This window comes from Equus przewalskii, chromosome 23 (assembly GCF_037783145.1).
Source record: "Equus przewalskii isolate Varuska chromosome 23, EquPr2, whole genome shotgun sequence".
Taxonomy (NCBI): domain Eukaryota; kingdom Metazoa; phylum Chordata; class Mammalia; order Perissodactyla; family Equidae; genus Equus; species Equus przewalskii.
This window is the reverse complement of record NC_091853.1, coordinates 11356954-11378584: the sequence shown is the minus strand read 5'-3', so window position 1 is coordinate 11378584 and position 21631 is coordinate 11356954. Positions and strand designations below refer to the sequence as shown.

The 21631-nt window shown below is 45.3% G+C and overlaps 1 protein-coding gene across 3 annotated transcripts in view; it reads right to left on the bottom strand.

Annotated features, from left to right (window-relative positions):
- BRINP2 (BMP/retinoic acid inducible neural specific 2) overlaps positions 1-21631 on the bottom strand; it is a 109217-nt gene that overhangs the window by 45852 nt on the left and 41734 nt on the right. For all 3 annotated transcript variants that reach the window (XM_070591361.1, XM_008522153.2, XM_070591360.1), the window contains exon 2: positions 2922-3268. In XM_070591361.1, coding sequence (XP_070447462.1) covers positions 2922-3190 — 269 coding nt within the window. In that variant the 5' untranslated portion in view covers positions 3191-3268. The remainder of the gene's footprint in view (positions 1-2921; positions 3269-21631) is intronic.

Below are 21631 nucleotides of genomic sequence, written 5' to 3'. Positions count from 1 at the left end.
CACAACTAGAAGGGAAGGCGGGTCTCTCTCCTGTTGTGTTTAGTAACCAAGTATCATGTGATTCTACGCCAAATATCCCAGCCCCCCTGGCAAGCCTTATTCCTCCCCATCACCGTTCATCTCCTTCCTTATATGGAAGGCACACGTGGGTACCCTTTGATTTCTCTGTACCAAAACGTTTCTTAAAGAATTCAATGAAACACCAATTCTGTTCACGACCCAATATTTCACAACAGAACATTTCCGATAGTCTCTGTAAGCTTTTTCTCTCTCTGCCCCCTCTAGACAAAATGCCCTTCTGGTCATTGAGAATGACCCTCAATGTGTGTTTTGCCAGTTTTCTGTGACTCGCTTTAGTCAGAGTAATCAAGGTCTTGAATTTGCCAGAGGGAATTGCCACTGGAGACAAAAGGGGAAGGGATAAAAGTGAAACCCCACAGGGATGATAGAGAGCCCCACAACAAGCATCCATGGATCCACCATTTTGCTTAATAACTAAAAGCAAAACTCCCAGAATGCTCCTGGCCCAGCTGTGTGTGACCATTCTCTCGTCGCCCAACCAAAGGGTCACAAATCAGAATGCTGCCTTCCTGTCAGAATGACTGGTTACTGTTTCCCCAAGTACAGGTTCATGTGCAATAACTGACCCCAGAGAAACAGAATGGCACAGTGTAAGAGCCTGTCACATTAAATGATCAGAAAACCATTACCGACTGATAGAATGGTTGGTGGTGCAGAAGTGATTACAGACAGTCCCCACGGGCCCGCTCTGAGCGGCTGCTCAGGCATACGGGGGCTGCCAGGCCTGGGGCTGGGGCTTGAGGAAGAAAAATCTATTGAGGGGAGAAGAAAACTGATGGTTTATTCCCTCTAGTTTCTGGTCTCCACAGCCCTCTGAAGTGGATGGCGGTGTTGGGATTCCCAGCCCGATATTTCAGTTCTGGTATACATTTTAAAAATATATTTTGAGTGATAGCAGTGCTTCTGAAAGATCTGGGATAAACTGAGAAGTCTAAGGTAAATTAAATCTTGTTTTCCTGGACTCACTGCTTAAACACATTCTAAGCTGGATTTTCTCTCTCTCTCTTTTGTTTTTGGAGAGATGGAAAAAGAAATTCTTTGATAAAGAGAAGCATCGCCCTGAATTTACTTTATAGAAAATTTGTGGGAAGCGTATGTCTAGCTTCTTGTATATTTATTGAAGGTTGAGTTAGCCTCTTCTGCTCATCTACCTCCACCTGAGCAGGTGTTACCTCAGTCCCTCCCAGCCTGAGCTGGCCACTCTGCCTCAGTGGCCCTATGTGAATTTCCACTGCAGTCTTTGGAGGATGGCAAGGACCAGAGCCCCCAGAGCAGAGTGTGAACTGCAGTCCCTTCCAAGACCAGACGGCATCCAAGCAGAGTGGAAGAGAAGGGGCCGAAAGGAGAGCTGGGCAGACTATTCCTAGAGCAGGATTTTGTTTCTGTGCCCCATCAAGCACCCATCAACACCAGACCCTCACACCTGACCTTGACCTTTCTCTCCATCCGAGTGTAGGAATCATGTACCAGGAGAAAGGCCTCTATAAATGGCTGCTCTTACCATTTGGGAATCTTCCAGTGCTAAATACCTTGAAACCTTGTATCTGAGACTCTGTACTAACCTAAACAGACTGTATGTTTATTGCAGAAGTTAAAAAGCTCAGAAACAGAAAAATACCTCTAAAGATATTTTAAGAACCCAGACTCTGGAGTCTGACAACTGGGCAGTGAATCCTGGATGCATCAGTTACTACCTGTGTGCCCTTCAGCAAGTTCCTTAACTTTTCTGGACCTCAATTTCCTCCTCTGTACAAGGGGGAGAATAATTGTTCTTCCAACACAGGGCTGTTGGAAGGATTAAACAAGTTAATGTGCATAAGGTTTATAAAATGCTAGATCTAGCAAGAGGGCCAAAAACTTTAGTATGTTCGCATGACTGGAAATGAATCATGTGCCAAACAATTCCTAGATGCTAAAAGAATAGGTGATTTTCTGGTTTTGTTTCTCTTTGTGCTTTTTCATGTTTCTCTCTCTCTCTCTCTCTCTCTCTCTCTTTGCATTAGAAACTAATTTGTAATTTGAAAACAAATGTCTTTAATAAAAAAGAAAAATTCAGCAAAGCTCCCAGGGTAGGTAGTCTAAAGATTATGGGTGAAGTGAGGAGGAAAAGGGAAGGAGGACGAGGGGGCAAGTGGGCAGAGGGATGAAGGGTCTGAATTAAAGGATGCACTTGTGGGAGCCCCGAGGCTCACCAGAATGCCAGGTGAGGATTTCGAGAAACTTTCTGCTTTTGAAGTGCTGGTCCAGCAGCTGGGAATGTGTGCCTGGCTTCTCCCTCATCAGATGGAACAGGAGGGTCTCATGTTTGACTGTGAGCTCTGATACTCCGCAGGACCGGCCTGAGGGGCCAGGAAGACACAGCCCACTTCCACGCGCAAGGCCAGCCGAGGCTGTGACCCTGCAAGGCTCCCCAGACCTCTGAGGCAGGAGCTGGAGCTGCCTTCCTTCATTTGCATGTCTAGGTAATTACAACTCATAAAAGAATCTAACCCATTAGTTAAAACCCGGCCCCAGCATTTGACTCTGACCTCCTGCATAGCCTGGGCCACACGCTGACTCTGTGCCGCCAGATTTGTCCTCAATTTATAAGCAGCACAACCTATAAATAGAAACCCTTTTGCTAAGTTCCCCAGGAGTCATCAGCAGGTTTTCCAGCTTGTGTGTTTTCTTCTTTCTTTTTTTAAAAACCAACATGGTAGGCTTTTTTCCCTGCCTGCTTCTCCCCAGCTCTCACTTTCAGTTCAGGCTGCGAGAGTGGCAGCTGGTGTGTGGCTGGGGCCCCGCCTGCCCAGGTTGGGCTGTGAGGGAAGCCCCTGTCTGGGCTGGGAGCCCCCACTCACCTGTAGATCCTGTACCTGGTGGTGAAACCCTGGCGGTACCGCTCCATGAAGTCAGCATACTCCTGAGCGCGGTGGAAGGGGCCCCGGTCTGTGAGCAGCCAGTCCAGGGGTGGCTGCCCGGCGGAGGAGGCATGCTGCTCGGGGACCACCGCGGCGGCCGAGGCCGAGACAGCCAACACCCAACCAGGGAGGCCCAGTGCCAGCAGAGCTGCCCATGGGGCCGCCGCCAGCCGAAGCCCTCTAAACCGAGTGCCACACGGCCACCTCATGCTTCTCCCGGGCGGTTGGTCTCTTCATTCTCTCGCCACACTCTCCCGCTCTGTGCCGCTCCTCCGGGGCTCCTGGAACTAGAGAAGTACAACAGTGAGATGTCAGTTGAAGCCCCTGGTCTTACTCCACGGGCTTGTGGACATCAAACATCCCTGAGCAGGGCCCACTCGAGGAATCCTTGATCCCAATAACACATCTTCATTCTAGGCATTGAGCTAAGCACTTGATGTATATTTCATTTATTTCTTAAAACAATCCTAAGGGAACATCGCTGTCATCATTTTACAGATGAGATGAGGTTTAGAGAGATGAAGAAAGTTGCTTAAGTTCATACGGCTTTTAAGTGAAGAAACCAGAATCTTGAACTCAGGTGGTCTGACTCTCAGCTCTTAGACTACACTGCTTCCATGTTTCCTTTGTTGACTCAACAGCATCTACTGCTGTTTTGCTCTCTCAGAGAGGTTCCTCGTGTTTCTCTAATAGCCCTGTAGGTTGTGAGCTGCCTCTAGAAGCTTGGTGGAAGGTGACTAGCAACCCCCTTTTTCAGCTGGCAAATTGTGGGGCAGAGAAGGAGTGAAGTCCCATTGCTGCTATGAAGCTGGGTGAACTTGGGCAAACCACTTCCCTTCTCTGGGTTAGGTTTTCTCTTACAGAAAACAAAGAGGCTTGACTAGAGACTATCTAGGACTCCTTCCAGATTGGAACACCTGGTCCTTTCTTTTCTAGAAGGCCTTCCAGGGATGGAGTTAGAGCGGGCAATCAAACTGCCTATCACCATCATCAGAGAGCAGATCCAGGCAGACAGGATGCCTGTGGGGCCTCTCTCTCCTCAGCCTGCAGCATGAGAGCTCCCTGAGGGCAGGGCTGTGTAGCCTTCCATCCCAGTGCCTGAGAGCACATGGCAGGCCTTCAGAGATTCTTCTTGAAGGAATGAATGAGTCCAGGCCCTGTCTTCTCTGAGAAAGAGAGAAGGTGAGAAGGTGCCAGCAAAGATTTTGGCCACAAAACTCTTGGCTGCCTTGTGACTCATCACAGGCCTTTGATGTCCGGTGCCTGCACCTCATCTAAGGATGACTAGTCACCTTTAGAAACCTCTGGGCAGATGCAGGGGACCGATTCAGTACTGTTGGGGTTCTTGCAATTGCATGCGTTTCTTCCATCTCTAATTTCTAGCACAGGCTGTCAGAGTCTCGCCCATGTCCCCTTGCCAGCAGCACTTCAGTGTGTGCTAGAATGACTTCCAATCCCCAGAACCTGTAATTTGTGGCTTTGAGGACTTTCTCTGGATGCCAAAACCCAGAGATGGGCTCCCTGGAGATGAAGCAAGGGGTGTTGGTTCCCCAGCACTTCCAGAGTCCCGTAAGGGCAGGCAAAGTGGGCTTTGGCATTTGATCCATGGCCCCTCCAGAGTCCCCCAGTGTACTCTGGGGTGGTTCCAGCTCAACAAAACCAATAGACTTCCCTTGGACCAGTGGGAACCCTGAGGAGGCTGCCGGGAGGCTGGGGCCCAGTAGTAATCCTGGATACTGCCGGCCTAAAGGCTGACTGGAGTCTGAGAGATCCGGACCTCAGCATTTGTCCAGGATGCTTTCAAAAGAGCTGCAGAACCTGCTTGTAAGGATGGAGAGACAGAAGCATGAGTGGCCGTACCTTCGCAGTCACTCCTCCGCTCCAGCTAGGAGGTATTGACCACCTACTATGTGCTGGGGGATTCTTAGAAATTACCCCAGTTAATTCTCACGGTAAGTTTGTTATATAGGCATCATTATTATAGGTTGACATTTCATTGGGACCCAGAGGAGTTGAGCAAGGAAGATGCAGCGGTAGATTATGAACCTAGATCTGGCTCCATGTCCAGACCTTGCAAAAGATGCTGCGCAGGAAGATGGACCCTCGCTCAACCAACTGGCTGTGAGGGGCTGGGGAAATAGGGAGAATGAGGTGACACCTGCCCTACCGGATCTTGAAGCATATTATAACACTCCAATCATCAAAATAGGTGATCCTGGCACACAAATCGGATGGGCCGATCAACGATACAGAACAGATAGCTCAGAAAGAGAGTTTATTACACGAGAACGTTGAATATATTAAAAAAGGCATTGCAGACTAATTGGGTAGGGGATGGAATATTTTATATATCATATTGGGGAATTAGTTCCAGATGGATTAAAAACTTAAATATAAAAAACAAAATCCTATTTTTCAGAAGGAAGAAAAATCCCCAAGTGTTTCATAACAAGCATTCATTACTTTTAAATCAGGGGGAAAAGGATATAAACTAAAAGGAGGAATCAGCCTTGCGCATGGGGAGGTAGGCAATTTTTTTATAGGATGCAATCTGATGAGGATGCCCAAAATATTTCTAATTTAATCATTCACGCATTCATTTATTGAGAAACATATACCGAGGCTCATAAGTGCCAGACGCTGCTGAGCAGTGACGGGACAAAAGCAGGTGCTCATGACATCATCTGAAACTCTACCATTAGTGATTAATTCCTCTTAGAAAACATTGTTCCGTTTTTAAAAGCATATTGATGGAGGGGAGGGGAGAATGCTCATTTTGCAGACTTGAGCCACTTGACACAGCAGCCAAGGCAGCAAACACAGTAAGGTGGACATGCCCTGACATGGGTGGGACACACTGTGGAAGGCAGGATTCTAAAATGGCCCCCAAGATTCTGTGTCTTTCTGCGCATGCCCTATGCAACCCACTCCCTTTGAGCGTGGGCAGGATCTGTGAATATGATGGGATACTATTCCCATGATCAGATTACTAGTCAGTTGATTTTGAGTTAATCAAATGGGAAAGAGTCCTGGGTGGGCCTGATCTAATCAGGTGAACCTTTAAAAAGAAAAGTGAAGTGTCAGAGAGACAAACTCCTGCTAGCCTGGAAGAAAGCAAAGAGCCATGCTGTGACCAGCCTAGGGGGGCGTGCGACAAGGGGCTGCAGTCAGCCCCTAGAAACGGGGAGCAATTCCCAGTCAACAGCTAGTCAGAGAATGGGAATACTGATTTCAGTTCTACCAACACAAGAAGAGAAATTCTGCCAACAACCACTTGAGCTTAGAAGAGAGCCCTGCCACCCAGATGAGAACTGCTTCCCTGGCCGACACCTTGACTTCCGTCTGGCGACACCCTGAGCGGAGGACTCAGCCAGCCCGTACCTGGACCCCTGAAACCCAGAAACCGGGAGATGGCATGTTCTTATGATATTGTTTTATGTCGCTAAGTTTGTGATAACTTGTTACACAGCAATAGAAAGATAATATAGACACATAAAGGACAATGACACCCTCTCCCATTCTGCACAGGCCTGGGCGGGTGCGGGTTCCTCATGCTCCCTGAAGAAGACCAGCTGTTATTCTGGGCATGAGAAAAAGCTAGCATGGCGGTTTCCAGACAGAGCAGTGTGGATCATCTCCCCAAAGCTGATCCTCTCTGCTGAGTCATATCATGCCCCCTGCCTAGACTGTGGCCCCCTCCAGGCCAGGGCCGGGTCTTCCCTTCTGTCACTCCAGCACTCACACCTAGTCTGTCCTTAACCACATGTGACGAGTCAGTTCCATACATTTCACAGAGGGATCATCGTGAGCCCGTGATAGTGTGTGGCCCTGGCCCAGGCGCCAAACCTCTCCATGCGCTGTGCTGTGACATGGGGTGGCAGCCGCCACCTCAGGATGGGTGAGAGCACGTGTGCGAGAAGCTGTGTGCTCTTTGAAAGGAGCGAGCTCTATGAAGTCACCGTGTGCTTCTTGTCACTCTTTGTTTGCAATTATGCGTTTGCAGAGCACACAATGTGCTGGAACCCGCCTGGGTGGAGAGGACCAGCTTTAGAATCAAGCGGTTTTGATGGCGGCCCGAGGCTGCTGAGCACAGCAAGAAAGCCAAAAACCTGGCCTGAGCATCACACGGTTTCCACTTCGTTGGTTTCCCTCAGGATCTGAAGACGTTTCGACTAAAAAATCTCTTTTTTAAGAAAGAGAAATTTTAAACAGGTTTTAAAAGCTTCTTTAAAAGAAAAACTCCTGGAACATATTCCTTCACCTTTAAAAAAAAAAAAAAGGACAAAATAATTGCTACATTGACAGTTGTGTAAAAATTAGGCTTTTTAAGGAGAACAGCTTTTGACCATATCTTGTTTAACCTCCACAAATAATATCAGTAGCAATTTTGTAACAGCGACCTGTCAAGCAAATTTTAACTGTCTAAATTCTCATGATTTCCGGTGGAACCACTAATGTTCAGCAGGTTAAAACAGCACCTTCCCCATGAGGCTTCCATTGGCTCTTTTTGTCCTAAAGCCGTCTGTAAGGAAACCTCCACGTGCCATGTGAGTATATCAAAATAATGGCCAAGCTAGCTCCTTGACAGGAAAATTATAAATTTCCTTGTGAAAGTCAAATACCTAAACCATTGACTTAGACCATCCTTAAGACAGAGTTTTACACCTACACAAATCATCAGTTAGCTTTGGACCAAAGGTTCAAATAAATGTCACGGTTTTCTTTTGTGAGTACATTAGCTCGAATCTGTCCATTAAGCCATGAATTTCAGGGGTTACAGTTTTGTCGATAGAAAAGACCAAGTACAGACAAGATCATGTGAGAAGCAGGCAGGGCAGTCTTCAAAATGGGAGAGCTTAGAAGAAGCATATCTCCTCCGCGCTGAGATGGTCACCCAGCTGAGGACGCCGGGGACCCTTTTGTGTCCTCCTGATGGTCTCAATCTACGTTTATGCTAAGTGGGTCAAGAGACAGAGCAATTAGGATTTGGGGCATCAGCTACTTATGTACTAAATCTTGGCGAGTGAGAGAGAAGTAGTTTCCTCTTTGAAAATTATTGTAGAGGGCAGGTTACATGTTGGAGGAGTGAAGGATATGGCTAAGCTATCGTTAGAGGCCAGAAGAAAAGGAGAAATAGGTGTGAAATTATATTTAGAATTAACAAAATTGTTAATGACGTTAACAACGATCATTAATAAGTGTGAATATAAATCATTTAATATTTGTATGGTAGTTACTGCTTATGGAGCAGGAATAATAAAATTACACTCAATCTTCACCTCCCTGATTTTATGTTCCCCTTTTAACGGATGAGAATAATGAGGCTAGGAATGGATACGTGAATGGCACAAGGTCATGTCTTTCAGGGGCAGACCCAGGTCTGCCTACTCTAGACCTCCAGTATTTCCACCTCACTGCACCACTTAGGTGATTGACTGCTATAACACATGTAGGCTTTGCCACTTATAAGTTGGTGCCCTTGGGAGCAAGTCACTTCCCTCTGGGAACCTCCCTATGGTCATCAGTAAGATGACTTGAGAGGTAAGATGTTCCCTAGGATCCCGCCCAGTGTCGAAATTCCATAATTCTATGCAAATATAAGGGGCCCAAATATAAGGGGACAGGCCTTCAGATTTTCATCTTCATTGGGAGGAGTCTCTGTGTTTCAGAAAGGGAGTGAAGCATAAGAGACGTGAGGTATAAAGCAGAAATTCTTGCCTATTGGAGCAGTGACATTTAATAAAGTGATTAGGCAGTGACATTAAATAAGTTTTCAAGCCATTTGAGTGGTTAATTGGCCAACTCTATTGAGGAGATGTTTTCTGGAATAAATCCGAGGGCGTCAGTGGTAAAAACTCACAGAAAGTGTTCTTTGTTCTTGCCATCCACAACATCTTGATGCAAAACCTCCTGTTTTGACTAGAGAGGGAGCAGAAGTGGCAGGCCATTCCAGGGTGGAGATTCCTGAAGAGCAAGGGTGGAGCGGGGTGCTACCCGCTCAGATCAATGACTCTCATTCTCGTTTGTTGGGATGACCTGCCACCCTCCACAGAGACTAACCACAGCGTTTTCCCCCAGATAATATGCCCCTGGTTGCGCCTCAGAGAGCCTCAGCCGTGTCCATCATTCCCCCACGGCAACCCAGGCAGTGGCCATGGCCCGGCCGCCACCGTCCTCTCCGGGCTGTGACAGGACCTTCAGCCTCACCTGCAGAGCCGGCATGGAATCAGCCAGCCCTATCAGATGTCTTTCCCCACTGCTAGTCACAAACGACCTAAAACAGGTGAGCATCTGGATACACCCCCTGCATAGAATCAAGTTAGCAATATTAATGATTATTTGTGCAACGGCATGAGCTACTCACAACTACTGTTTACTAAACGTTCTTACATTCGTCTGAGACCTTTGAGGGGAGAGGCTGGGAGAGGTGAAGGGACTTACTGGAGGCCACGCTGCAAGGAAGGTGAAGCAAAACTCGGATATTCTGACTCAAAGACCTATAAGTCGGCTCTCCTCATCCTCGCTCACCTCTGCCCATCGAACAGTCAATCAGTCATTAAGCAATTTCTATGCACCCTTGTGCACAGAAGACAGACCCAGCACTTTGGGTCATGGAAGAGGAATGAAACGTAGAACTTGGGGGTCCTGTAATGAGCTTAAAAGAATGATAGACACACACATGTAGCTTTAGTGACATTAAACCTTGTAGGCTGCAGTCCCTCAAGGCCCTAAATTTATAGGTTTCGCCGTGTGATGACCAGGACCTCACTTATCAAAGGATGGGTTCATCCGCCAGCGGCAGAGGCTCCATCCTTGTCTGTCGGCTGTCCTTGCCACTTTCCTTGGAGAGATGAGCTAACTGACAGGCTTGCCCAGAGCCTCACAGGACAAAGCGTGGGTCACAGTGTGCAGATCAGGGAGGCCCCTTTGCCCCAGAGCTTCCTTCAAGGTCACAGTGTCTCCAGGAAAGAGGCAAAACGCACTGCCGATCAACTAGAACCTCTAAATGGCAAGTGCCCATTTCAAAGCCCTGAAACCCTGATCTCCACACGGAGTAACCTTCCTCAAAGCTGTTTCCATTATACTCTTTCTTTAAGAAACCCTAGCAGCTCTTTGTGGCGTTGAGAAAAAATCTGCCTTCCTCCGCCCATGGCACTGAGACCCCACGAGCCACTCCAGGGATGCTGAGGGGTTCCGAGCACTGACCGCGGAGCCAGGATGCCCCGCCGAGCCAGGATGCCCCGCCGAGCCAGGATGCCCCGCTTCTCACACTAGCTCCACCTCTCTCACCTCAGCTTCCTTATCTGTGAAAAAAAAGAAGAGCGCCTCCTCATAGGTCATGCAGATGAAATGAGTTCACATCTGTAAAGCCCTTAAAAAGCACCTAGCCTGTGGCGAGTGCTGGGTGTGTTCACTGTTATTTCTTCGATCCTTCAACATAGGCTGTTGGAGACCAGAAGAGTCCAGAGTCCCAAGGCCCCACTTCGGCTTTTGTTGGTTTGTTGTTGTTTTTACAAGTGAGAAAACTGAAGGCTGAGAAGGTAAAGTCTCTGTTGAAAAGTGTGTCCTCATCAGCCCTTGGAGGTCCCTATAGGTCACTCCGAGTGACTCACGGGTCCTCCTCCTCTGGTCCTCCATACTAACGACTGCAGAGGCGGGCAGTCCTTTTGCCTTTATCTGTGGCCTCCGTCACTTGATCCCCAAGTGTCCAGCTATGGGCCCTGCCATTGTACTCACTCCTGCCTTCCTTTCCTCTCTGTTAGTCTATATCTGTCCATGATGTCTTTTAGACTCATTTTCTACAAGAAACCTTTCAGAGCGAGGCCATATGTTGGTTAGTTGGTCACCCTCCCTTCCTACAGCCACTGGCTCCTGATTAATTTCCACCTGATCCTGTCACAAAACTGGGGGAAAGGGTGAGATCCTAGAGGTTACCTGCCCAGTGATTCTTAGCCCCCTGTGGTGTGTGTATATGTGTGTGGGGGTGGGGGTATGGAGACAGAGAAGAATGAAAAGAGAAAAATAACTGGTACCTTGGGTTGAGGTATATGTTTATATTTTGGAATATTTTGAAAACTCCTCCATGAGATTTTAACACAGTGCGAGTCCGTGATGGACTCCCCTTCACTTGGCACCGTACATGAGAAAACATAGGGCCACAGAAGTGCAATGAGTTACTCAAGGTCACACCACTGATTTGGGGCAAAACCATGACTTGAACCTGGTTCTCCCAATGTTAAGCCTACAGCTCATTCTGTCTCTATTTTACTTGTGTCCACGGTAAATTGAAATTTTCAGAAGCCGTAACACACGAGTCCCAGAAGTACCATCATCGTCACTGTCAGTTGTGCTTAGATGTTGGTTACTATGTGCCAGACACTGGTCTAAGCACTTCCCATTCATTGACTCATTTAATTCTCACAAAACCGCATGAGGTTGATGTTGTTATCATGCCCATTTTACAGAGGAGAAAACCCAAGAACAGAGAAGCGAAGAATGTTCTCCTGGGAAAGTCCTCCCTACAGTCTAAATGACCTGTAAAGCTAAGATGCACAGACTGTGCTGATAAGGGAGCTGTAGTTACAGGAGGTTATCCTGGATTCCTGCATATCCCTCTCTCTTGAAATTTTGCTATGGATTCATGAAAAGTCTAAAATCTTAGAGTACAAAAGCAGGACTCACCTAAAATCATTTTCCTGGCGTGGATAAGGACCTTGAAGCTTTCTGCTTTGGGGAAAGCTGTGTGGATCCCGTTTACATGGCCTGTCAGCATGGCCTCATGAGAAAACAGTTATATTTCATTTGTGCTGTCTTAAAAACCATAAGGTCAGGCATGTTCCCCCAACCAGGGGCCTGGTGTAGGGCTGTTTCCTGTGTGCCCCTGAGTTGCAGTGCTTTCCCTCAGACCCCAACCCAACTGAGCCTGTGCTCAAGTGCCCCCTCTCCTTCCTTTCTGCTTAGTTCTCCATCCTGCTCCTTTCTGCCTCATCTCAGGGTGTGCATCCAAGGTGTAAGGGACTAGCACCCTGGCTGGCTCCTGTTCCTCCTGCTCTCAGCTGCTATCCTACTTCCCCAAGATTTGCTTGCCCCTTTGCCTGATTCCGAATTTCCCCACCACCTCTTAATATAATCTTTTTTATATATTCTGGCCAACAGATTGGTCCTCTTGTTACCAAGATTGCCTGAATCATGCCATTTGGTCCCTGCCTCTGGGTTCGCCCTGCCACTCTCCCTGAGCCCAGCTACTGAAGCTGGCTTAGTCATCTGCCCCACACCCCTGGGAGACATCTGGTTCCATCCTCCAAAGAGGAAACCTTCTCTGTTCCAGCCTCCTTCCCAACAGCCTGGCTTCCATCGCTTACTCCCCAGCTTGTTTCCCAGCAGAGCCAGCCTCTGTATCCACATAGCAGAGTTTAAGTGTTTCTCTTAGGCCTGGGAAGCCAAAATAAACCTAAGCCAATCACATAGAAATTGCTCATCACTGTGCAGGCTGCAGAACTGAGGTGGGGCTGACAAGCAACGCTCCATTCTGACCTGCAGCCCTCAATGTTACTCTTGCTCTTGGCTTTCTGCCAGGCCTGTCAAGGAATCTGAACTTTTAGTCCAAGCTCTGCCCTATTTGGGTTTGGCACGGACCAGAATGTAAAATGACAATACCCTGAGCTGTGCCAAACAGCAAAGAGCTCCTGAGATGTTACAGATGCAGCTTTGACCAGCAAACACATTGTTTCCAGGACTGTGTTTGTAAATATATGAGTTGGCCGACAGTTTTTGGAATTAAATATAGATGCTACATCACAAACTCTAGCTAAAATAAACTATATGCTGCTCAATGAATGTCAATAAGTGCACTGAGAAAGAATCATTATCCCTTTTTGTAGCGTTGTCTAAAAAACCATCCCTAAGCAGATTTTTTTCATTATTTTTTTTTTATGAGGGAGACTTTTTCCCCCACAGGCTTTTGACTGGTGCCGGTGGGCAGCTGGGTGGACAGTGGCACAAGGAGACAGAGTTGGTGCAGTGAGTAAGGTGACTATGTTGGGTATAGTGTGTGCGGTGTGGTGGCAAGGGTCAACTTGGAGGTTTCCCAGGCAGACTAGGAAATCGCACAACCTTTTGGGCTTGCTGGCTTTGGGGCACCATTTCTCAAAGTACAGTCCAAGGCGCACTGGTGTTTTGGAAAGACCTTCTGATGGAGAGCAAGCTTATCCATCACTGCGAATCCTCTTCTCAGTTCTTGAGCCAAGTGACTCTCTTTCCCTCACGTTGATTTCTATAGGTTGCTTGTAGCATGTATCTTAGCACCCTCTTAAATTAATAATAACAGGTTACCAGAAGTAGATAGTCATACACTAAAATCAGCACGCTAGAAGTTTACTGAGGACTCTCATTCAGTCTTCAGCTGAGAAGGCTTGTTGCCATGCAGTCCTTTGTGTTGATGCCAAGTCCATGATGCCCTGCCCAGATCACCAAAACTACACCGCTAGGAGGTGGTGCAAAACAAAGGGTGCTTCGAATTTAGGGCAACTTCAATGTTGTCCTGAGGAGTCAAGGTTCTACTTGTGTGGAGTTTTGAATTTATGCAATTGCTGTGTTGTTGCCAATTTCATTAATTTATTTATCTATTGTGCTACTCTTCAATTGCTTAACACAAGGTCTTCCTCCACTAAGAAGTGGAGCTTGGACTTAGATAGATGGCAGCGACTGGGGCACTGCCTGCTGGTCCTTTTGCAAAAAGGTTTAAGAGCCTCCAATGGAAGAACTAGAATAATTCTTTAAAAATCTTAATCCAGACTTCATTCTAGCTCATGCTGCTACTGACTACTTCAACTATTTTTCACAAATTAAACCCTTTATAAGATGTGGTAATAGGTTTCCCACTTCCTTCATTTTAGGAAAGTGAATAAATATCTACTCATTCATTCCACTAATGTTTATTGGACAAAGAACACTCCATTTAGGTACAATAGAAAAATGCATGAAGCGGACGGTAGAAGAAAAGACTAAAAGGCAATGCTTGGATTTCTTTGAAAGAAAGGTGAGTGCAAATCCTTGTTATAATTCTCTTATGTGAGCCTTATTAGCTAAAGTCACATTAGGAAGACTCTATGCTGACCAGGATCTTCATTCACCCACAGCTCAGTGATAACTGAGGCTCGAATCAGCAACTTCTGAATCAAAACTATTATTTTCAGCCTAATTTTGAATTGATTTTCAGCCCAAATATTTGGAAAAATAGTATTAAGTAACTCTATTAAGAATTTTAAAAATTAAATCAAATATTCCATCCTCAAGTGTGGCAAATAACAGAGAATATCCTTAAGACAGAGCCAACCATTCACCTCAGTGGTTCTCCACTGGGGTGTGTGTTTGTGTGTGTGAGATATTTTTGCCCCCAGGAAACCTTTACCAATTTCTAGAGAAATTTTTGGTTGTAATATTGCAGGGTGGTGCTACTTCTAGTGGGTTAAGGCCAGGCAACTGTTAAACATCCTATAATGCACAAGACACCTCCCAGAACGAATAATTCTCTGACCCAAAATGTCAGTAGTGCTGACGCTGAGAATCTCTGACTTAGGCCAACAAATTCCAGAGATTCTGGACCCACAAAGGCTCTCCGAATAATGGGAGACCCACCTTTTAGGAAAGTTTTTCATGCATATCTGGTTGGTCAAGACATGTCACGGTGGCAAACACCAAAATTCCTTATCTCCACAGCTCCTCCTTCTAGGGCTCCTGTTTCACGATTAATTGGTCCTTAATAACAATAAGAACAAAAAAACTGTGAAAAGCCCTATTTATTGAGTGCTTATTTTCTACAGGGCACTGTGTTAAGCACTTTACTTCCAACAAGGTGGGTATTATTAATCCGTGAGCAATTAACATAAGGAAAATGAGATTCTAAGAGACTAAGACACTCGTATAACTTCCTCTTTCCTTTCTTCCTAATTCAGTCAAAAAACCAATAGGCAGACCTGTGTGAGGGGGTAAACCAAGTAAGGGTCTGAATCCATGTGAGGTTGGTGGTGGCGCGGGCCAGCAGCCCGGTGGAGTCAAGAAATTGTTTACATACAGGGAGATTTAGCCAATAAGTAAATATATTGAGAATAATAGGAGCTAAGGTTCTCATGGTCAAAGAAGGGAGTTATATATATGGAAAGGGCAAAAGCTAGAACAAACCCCATGGTGTGACCTTGGGATTAGAGGTATGAACTCATGGTTCTACATATAGATAGAGAAGTAGAGGGACAGAGAGATGGAGAGACAGATAGATAGGGAGACGACAGACAGATAAGTAAAAGTGTGTGTGTGTTTGTGCGCGCGTTCGCTAAATACAGTATAATATTCTGGATCAGATGCTGGAACAGAAGAATGATATTAGCGGAAAAACTGATGAAATATAAAGTTTGTAGTTTAGTTAATAATATTACACCAGTGTTGATTTCTTAGTTTTGACAAACGTACCATGGTTATGTAGATATTAAAATTAGGGGAAGATGAGTGAAGAATATATAAGAAGCCTGTGCTCTTTGTAACTTTTCTGTAAATCTAAAATTATTGCAAAATAAAATGTTTATTTAAAATTAAAGTGTATATATGCATATATATGTATACATAATACATATATTCCCTCCTGGGAATCCATGAGGCCACATTTTATACACACACACACAAAGAAAACATTTCTTCTTGTAATAGAATACCAACTAATAAATGTACAAAAAAGGATGGACTTAGAAAATCATCATTTAGGAATTATCACAGTGATAATCTCTTCAGGGAAGAAACATAAATCAGTGCTAAACTAGGAGGTAAAATTTGGTGAAGAATTGGGTATTTCATAGTCTCAAAATATCTCCCTTGAAATACTTAATTGATTACACAGAGAAAAAAAATCACTTTACAGTGGAGAGAACTGATAGACCATCTCTCTCAAGTAATCAGAGTTAACATTACCAGATTTAGACAAATAGAAATCATGGGCCACCTGACAGGATCCAGGAAGGTCACAACGTCACTCCTATGATATTCCAGACAAAAATTCATAACTTGAAGTCAGTGTGAGGAAACATCTGACAATCCTAAATGGAGGGATATCTTATAAATTAACAAGCCTATAATCTTAACAAAGATTAAGGTCATCAGGTCAGAGAAGGACTGAGGAACTAATTCCTCAGATTGAATCAGTTCCAGATCGCAGGGTACTGAAGGGACACGACAACTGCGTGCAGCAAGTAATCTTGGGTTGGATCTTTTGTTATGAGACATTATTGGGTCAGTTGCAAAACTTCAATGGGGTCTCTGGGTAAAGAGCATATGGGAGTTCTTTGTACTCTTGGATAACTTTTCTATGAGATTGAAATGATTACAATGTACAAAGGAAAAAGGAAAGGAAAAAAAAAGTCACGCATGGTTACACAGCTCATGCAGCCAACACTGAAATCCTAGTCATTCTAACTCTGACACCTATGCTATTTACCAAGCCATGATTCTAAAATGTTTGTCTATTGAAATAAATTTGGCATGTCTAAGGTATAGTTTAAAGACAGACAGACTGTCACTGTTTACAGCCTAGAAGATATAACTGGAGACTTGCCACATGTGGCTATATCCAGTGTTGTCCCATAAAAATATAATCCAAACTACATAGATGTAAAGGTACTAGCAGCTACAAGTAAAAGGTAAAATGAAATAATTGCAATCAACTTGAATAATATATTTTATTTAACCTGATGAATCTAAACTATCATCATTTGAACACAAAATTAATACATGAAAATTATTACCAAGGTATCTTATAGTTTTTCACACTGATTCTGAAATCTGTGGTGTATTTTACACTTATAGCACATCTCAATGTTGACGCTAATTTTTCATCAGAAATACCAGATTCCGTATTTAGATTTGAAACAATTTACAGTTAAAAAAATAAATTCATATACCCAAGTGATTCTAAGCATACTTAAAAATTTTCTAACAACCAAGTTGATATGTTTTAAAATTTATATTAATTAAAATTAAATAAAATCTAAAAACTTAGTTTCTTAGTGGCAGGAGTCACATAATAAGTGCTGAATAGCCGCATGTGGCTAATGGCCACCAAGTGGACAACACAGGGTCTGATAGCTCCACAATGCACCTGCTCCTAGACATTCCTGTGCATGCACATTGCTTACACCATTGCCGTAGAGAGAGACACACGGTAACATTACAAGGAGCAGTATAGTCTTTTCGTTTTGTTGCCTTAAGCATAAAGATTTTGAGTGAAGCATGGTTCTGCACAAGTGAAGGGACCAGAGGTCCTGGCTCCTGGTTTTCAACCTCCAGCTACTAAATTCATCTCCCTCAAATCATGGCTGCCTCTGAACTAGAACTTAGGTGAATAAGTATGCAAAGTACATAGCAGAATGATACCACAGGAAAAGTTCTTTACAACTGAAAGCACTAGGTGAATGTCAATTGTTCCTCTTATTATAAATTATTATAAATAAATTATTAGAGGCCACAACCAGTGGACAGAAGACATTGCCATCACACAGACTTTGTACAAGTCGGTGAGTGAGCTGTTTGACTTCTCCATAATGATAATGGAGAAAGGATGCATTACCCTCTTCCAACCAACCTTCACACACCTGCAGTGCCAAATGAATTCGAAAATATCTGCAAAATGCTGTGCTCTCCAGAGAAAAGCGTTGCAAGTGAATCTATATTGATAATTGTTGCCAAGTGCTGCATTATGGAGACATTTTATTTTCTTTGTTAGGATTTTATGTATTTCCAAATTTTCTACAAAACAATGCATTAGTTTTGTAATCAGAAAAAAAACATTTTCTAATTAAAAAAATTGAATGGAAGGTGTTAGGAGTACTCTCTGGTCTCCATTTTTCTCATCGTCTACAGAACTGAGTGAGACTGGAGTCAGCTGTTCTGACTAGAGAGCATCAGCCACCAATTGGAGCAGCTGTCAGACCATCCTTTCATCTCCAACCATCTCAGCCTCACCCTTGGTTGCTCCACTTGCACGAGGCGGAGCTGGGGTTTAGTCGAAACAAACAGAAACAATTCATTGCACTCATTCACAAATGTCGCTCCTTCAGCTCTTGCCTGGCCACACCATCCTTGACATTCTGCCCACTCTACAGCCTGGTGCTTAGACAGTCCTGGGCCAGGCAGCCTGGGGGCATGGCCCAGGCAGAACCTGGAACTGGCACTGGTGATTCAGGAGGACGGGCTTCCTGTCTCACCCCATCCATCCTCTCTCTCTGCCCTAATGAGCTGCCCAAAGGTTCAACCCACCTCCTGACATTGCAGCTGGTGCGGAGGACCTAGGGAGCAATTAACCATATGCTTTCTGTGCTTGCTGTCCCCGGAAGTTTCAATTAAAGATGGTCTCCGTTCTCATGTTTTTTCTTCTCATCGTTTCTCAGAACCCTCCCCTGCCCCACAGGGTCACTGCATAATGGCTCAGATTGCCCTTGCACAACACCAAGAGACACCATTCCCATCGTAGTCTAAGTGAATGGCATCCCGTGTTGTTGAGCAGAACAAACCTGTGTGGTCACATCTGGGGCCATGACACATCCTACATTTTCTCTTAACTTCCAGAATCACAATTTAGCCTCCCTCTCGGTGATGCAGCACAGTTGTAGAGAGGTAGGGAGCATGTGCAAGAAAAGACGCAGACGGCAAAGAAAATCAAGAAAGTAAACTTGTCTGACCATGCAGGACATCTCTGGGTACCATCGACACACTGAAAGAACAGAGTCCTCTGAGGTGGCTTAACAGGGTTAAAACCTTTGAGGCTGTGATACAAATATAGACAGTCATGGAGGAGAGGCCAGAGAGTAACGCACACCGTTTATAGATTCAGTCCCTGCGGGGTATTTCTCTGAAGGGCAGTTGTCAGCAGTTAGTGGGTCATAACTGCCACCACAAGGGTTGGGGCAGGTGGTAAGCACTCTTCTTAAAATATTTATCTTCCCATTTCCGTTGGGGTAACTTATTTCAGAGACACGAAACTATCCCCCACCAGACTGCCTCTCGACACTGTTCTTGAACCTATGCACATAGAGTCCCGCGCCCGTTCCACAAACATCATTAAGCTTGATTTCTTCAAAACCCACAGCAATTTCCAGTCTCCGAAACGGAGGGACTTTTTACTACCTGTGGCTAATGCTTACTGAGTAATAACTGGGTGCCTGACATCGTTCTCATTGCTTCAGATGAGGACAATAAAGAGCATCGTGTTCTCCTGTTATTTTCTTTTTATGGACGAGGATATTAGGAGCTAAAGAGATTAAGTAATTTCTCAAGGTGCCAGCATTCTATTGCTAGAGTGGGTTGTCTGGATCCAGAGCCCAGGCCGTAACCCCTGGGTTCTGCCCTCCTCAATCCACTTCTCCCTCACCACCCTGACTTCTCTGCAGCTTTGGCACTGCCGGCCTCTCCCGCCTGACTTCTCTCCCCCTGCTTCTGTATTTCCACCTTCTCTTGCTTTCCCTACCTCCTCCTCCAAACACAGCTTCCTGATCCACTCCCCTCGCTTCATATCATCCTCCATCCATCCAGTGTGGGCCTGCTCTAACTCTCAGCTCTGGCAACCAGCCTTCTTGAGGGAGTGGGGAAAAGGGACCAACCGGAAAAAACTGTAAAAGATGCAGATAGAGAAAAATCCCAGAAAGATGGCTACCACATCAACAATGAACATCTGGAATTCTAGACTCGTAGAAAGAAGGGCCCCTTGTTTCATAGAGGAAGAACCAGAGTCCAGAGTATGGTAACAAGGTCCAGGCTGATGTAGCCAGTGAAAGGAGAGCTGGGATTAGAATCAGGGCAGGTTTTTGCCACTCAGTCCAGAGACCTTCATCACACCCCACTCTTCTGAGAAATCTGTATGGTTCCAACAGAGACCTGAGGGACCCTGTTACCATCCACCAGGGACATCCACATGCCCGCCTTTACATAACTGGATCCAGGGCAATGTTTATTTTCAGGAGCCCCACTATTCCCCTTCAAAGCCTCTTTCTACCCTGCATTCCCACCCTCCCTTTGTCTTAGGCTCTGAGTTTTCTCAGAGTCTTTCTCTGTCTACCTGCCCACCTGCAAGCTTGGTTTTTCCAAGCTGTCAGCCACACTGGCTCTAGGTAACATCTTTCTTCTTCTACAGGGTTGTTTTCAGCAGGATACAAAGGCCATTAGTAAATCGATAACCCTTTATTTAGAAAAGAGGGGAGGTAGGGACCTGGAGTTTTTAATTCAGATCTACCAACTCCTGGGGCATTATCAGGAGCATTCTAAAATTAGGCCTTTGAACAGCCCAATGCTGCTACTGTTAGAACTTTATAGCTTCCTGCCCATAAACAGGAACAGCTTGCTATGGGTGGGATCATTAACTGAAATCTCCCTCTCCTGCAGCCATTATGTCTTCCCCTAACTCCAACACCGTATGTATTATCTATTGCCTTGGGCTCTTTGTTTCTTTTACTCTTGCCTGCTCCCTCTTCTCTCCATGCATCTCGTTCCTGGTCTCTGCATCTGTCCTTTTTCTTCTTTCTAGGAATCTTTGAGTTTCCATCTATCAGTGTGTTTCTGTCTAACACACCAAATACTTCTGCCAGCACCTTACATTTCATTTCTCAACGTAGCCACATTGAGTATCCACAAACACATATGTTTCTGATATATTTACAAAGATGGTCCTCCAAAAGTCAGCACATGCCCTAGGACCCCTCATACTTCCTACCACCTTTGGGGACTCCTATTGTTGTTCTGTCCCTACTCCTATTCCAGTTCAATTGTCTTCAGGCAGAAAACAAAGACACAGCCCCGCAGACAAGCGTGTGAAGGGGACAAGATTCTCGATGGTGTGACCTCACTCTTTAAGGCTAATGCCATGATTTCTCAGATAACACACTTAAGATTTAACCGTACAACATTGGAATTCTGCATTTCCTTTGATCTAGCACAAAGATTCAGCTACAAGGATGTTTATTGCTTGGCAACTGAGAGAGAGAGAGAAAGTGCCATTTATGTCTCCAAAGTATATTAATTATTATTGTGTAACAAATTTTCACAAAGCTTAGCAGCTGAAAACAATAAAAAATATTGACTATCTCACACAATTTCTCAGGGTCAGGAATTTGAGTGGTTCTGGTTCTGGGGCTCTCACGAGGCTGCAGTCATGATGTAGCTAGGGCTACAGGCTTCTGAAGGTGTGACTGAGGACAGAGGGTTGGTGCCCATGATGGCTCATTTTCAGGGCTGAGAGGTTGGTGCTGGCTGTTGATAGGAGATCTCTGTTCCTCTTCACAGGGACGTTTCCATAGGGCAGCTTGAGTGTCCTCACAACATGGAAGCTGGCTTCCCTCAGGCAAGTCATCCAAAAGAGAGCAAGACGCAAGCTGTAGTGACTTTTAGGACCTAGCCTTGCAAGTGCCATCATTTCTGCTGTATTACTTGCTCATGTAGACCAACCCTGATACACTGAGGAAGGGGAGCACACAAGGGTGTGGATACCAGGAACTGAGAATCATTGAAGGCCACCTTGAAGGCTGGCTACAACAATGGGGGAGACTTCACCAAGAGAAGTCCCCCTGGTGTCTCTCCTCACCAAGACTTGTTTGTAATGTGAGTCTGAGAAAGAACAGAGC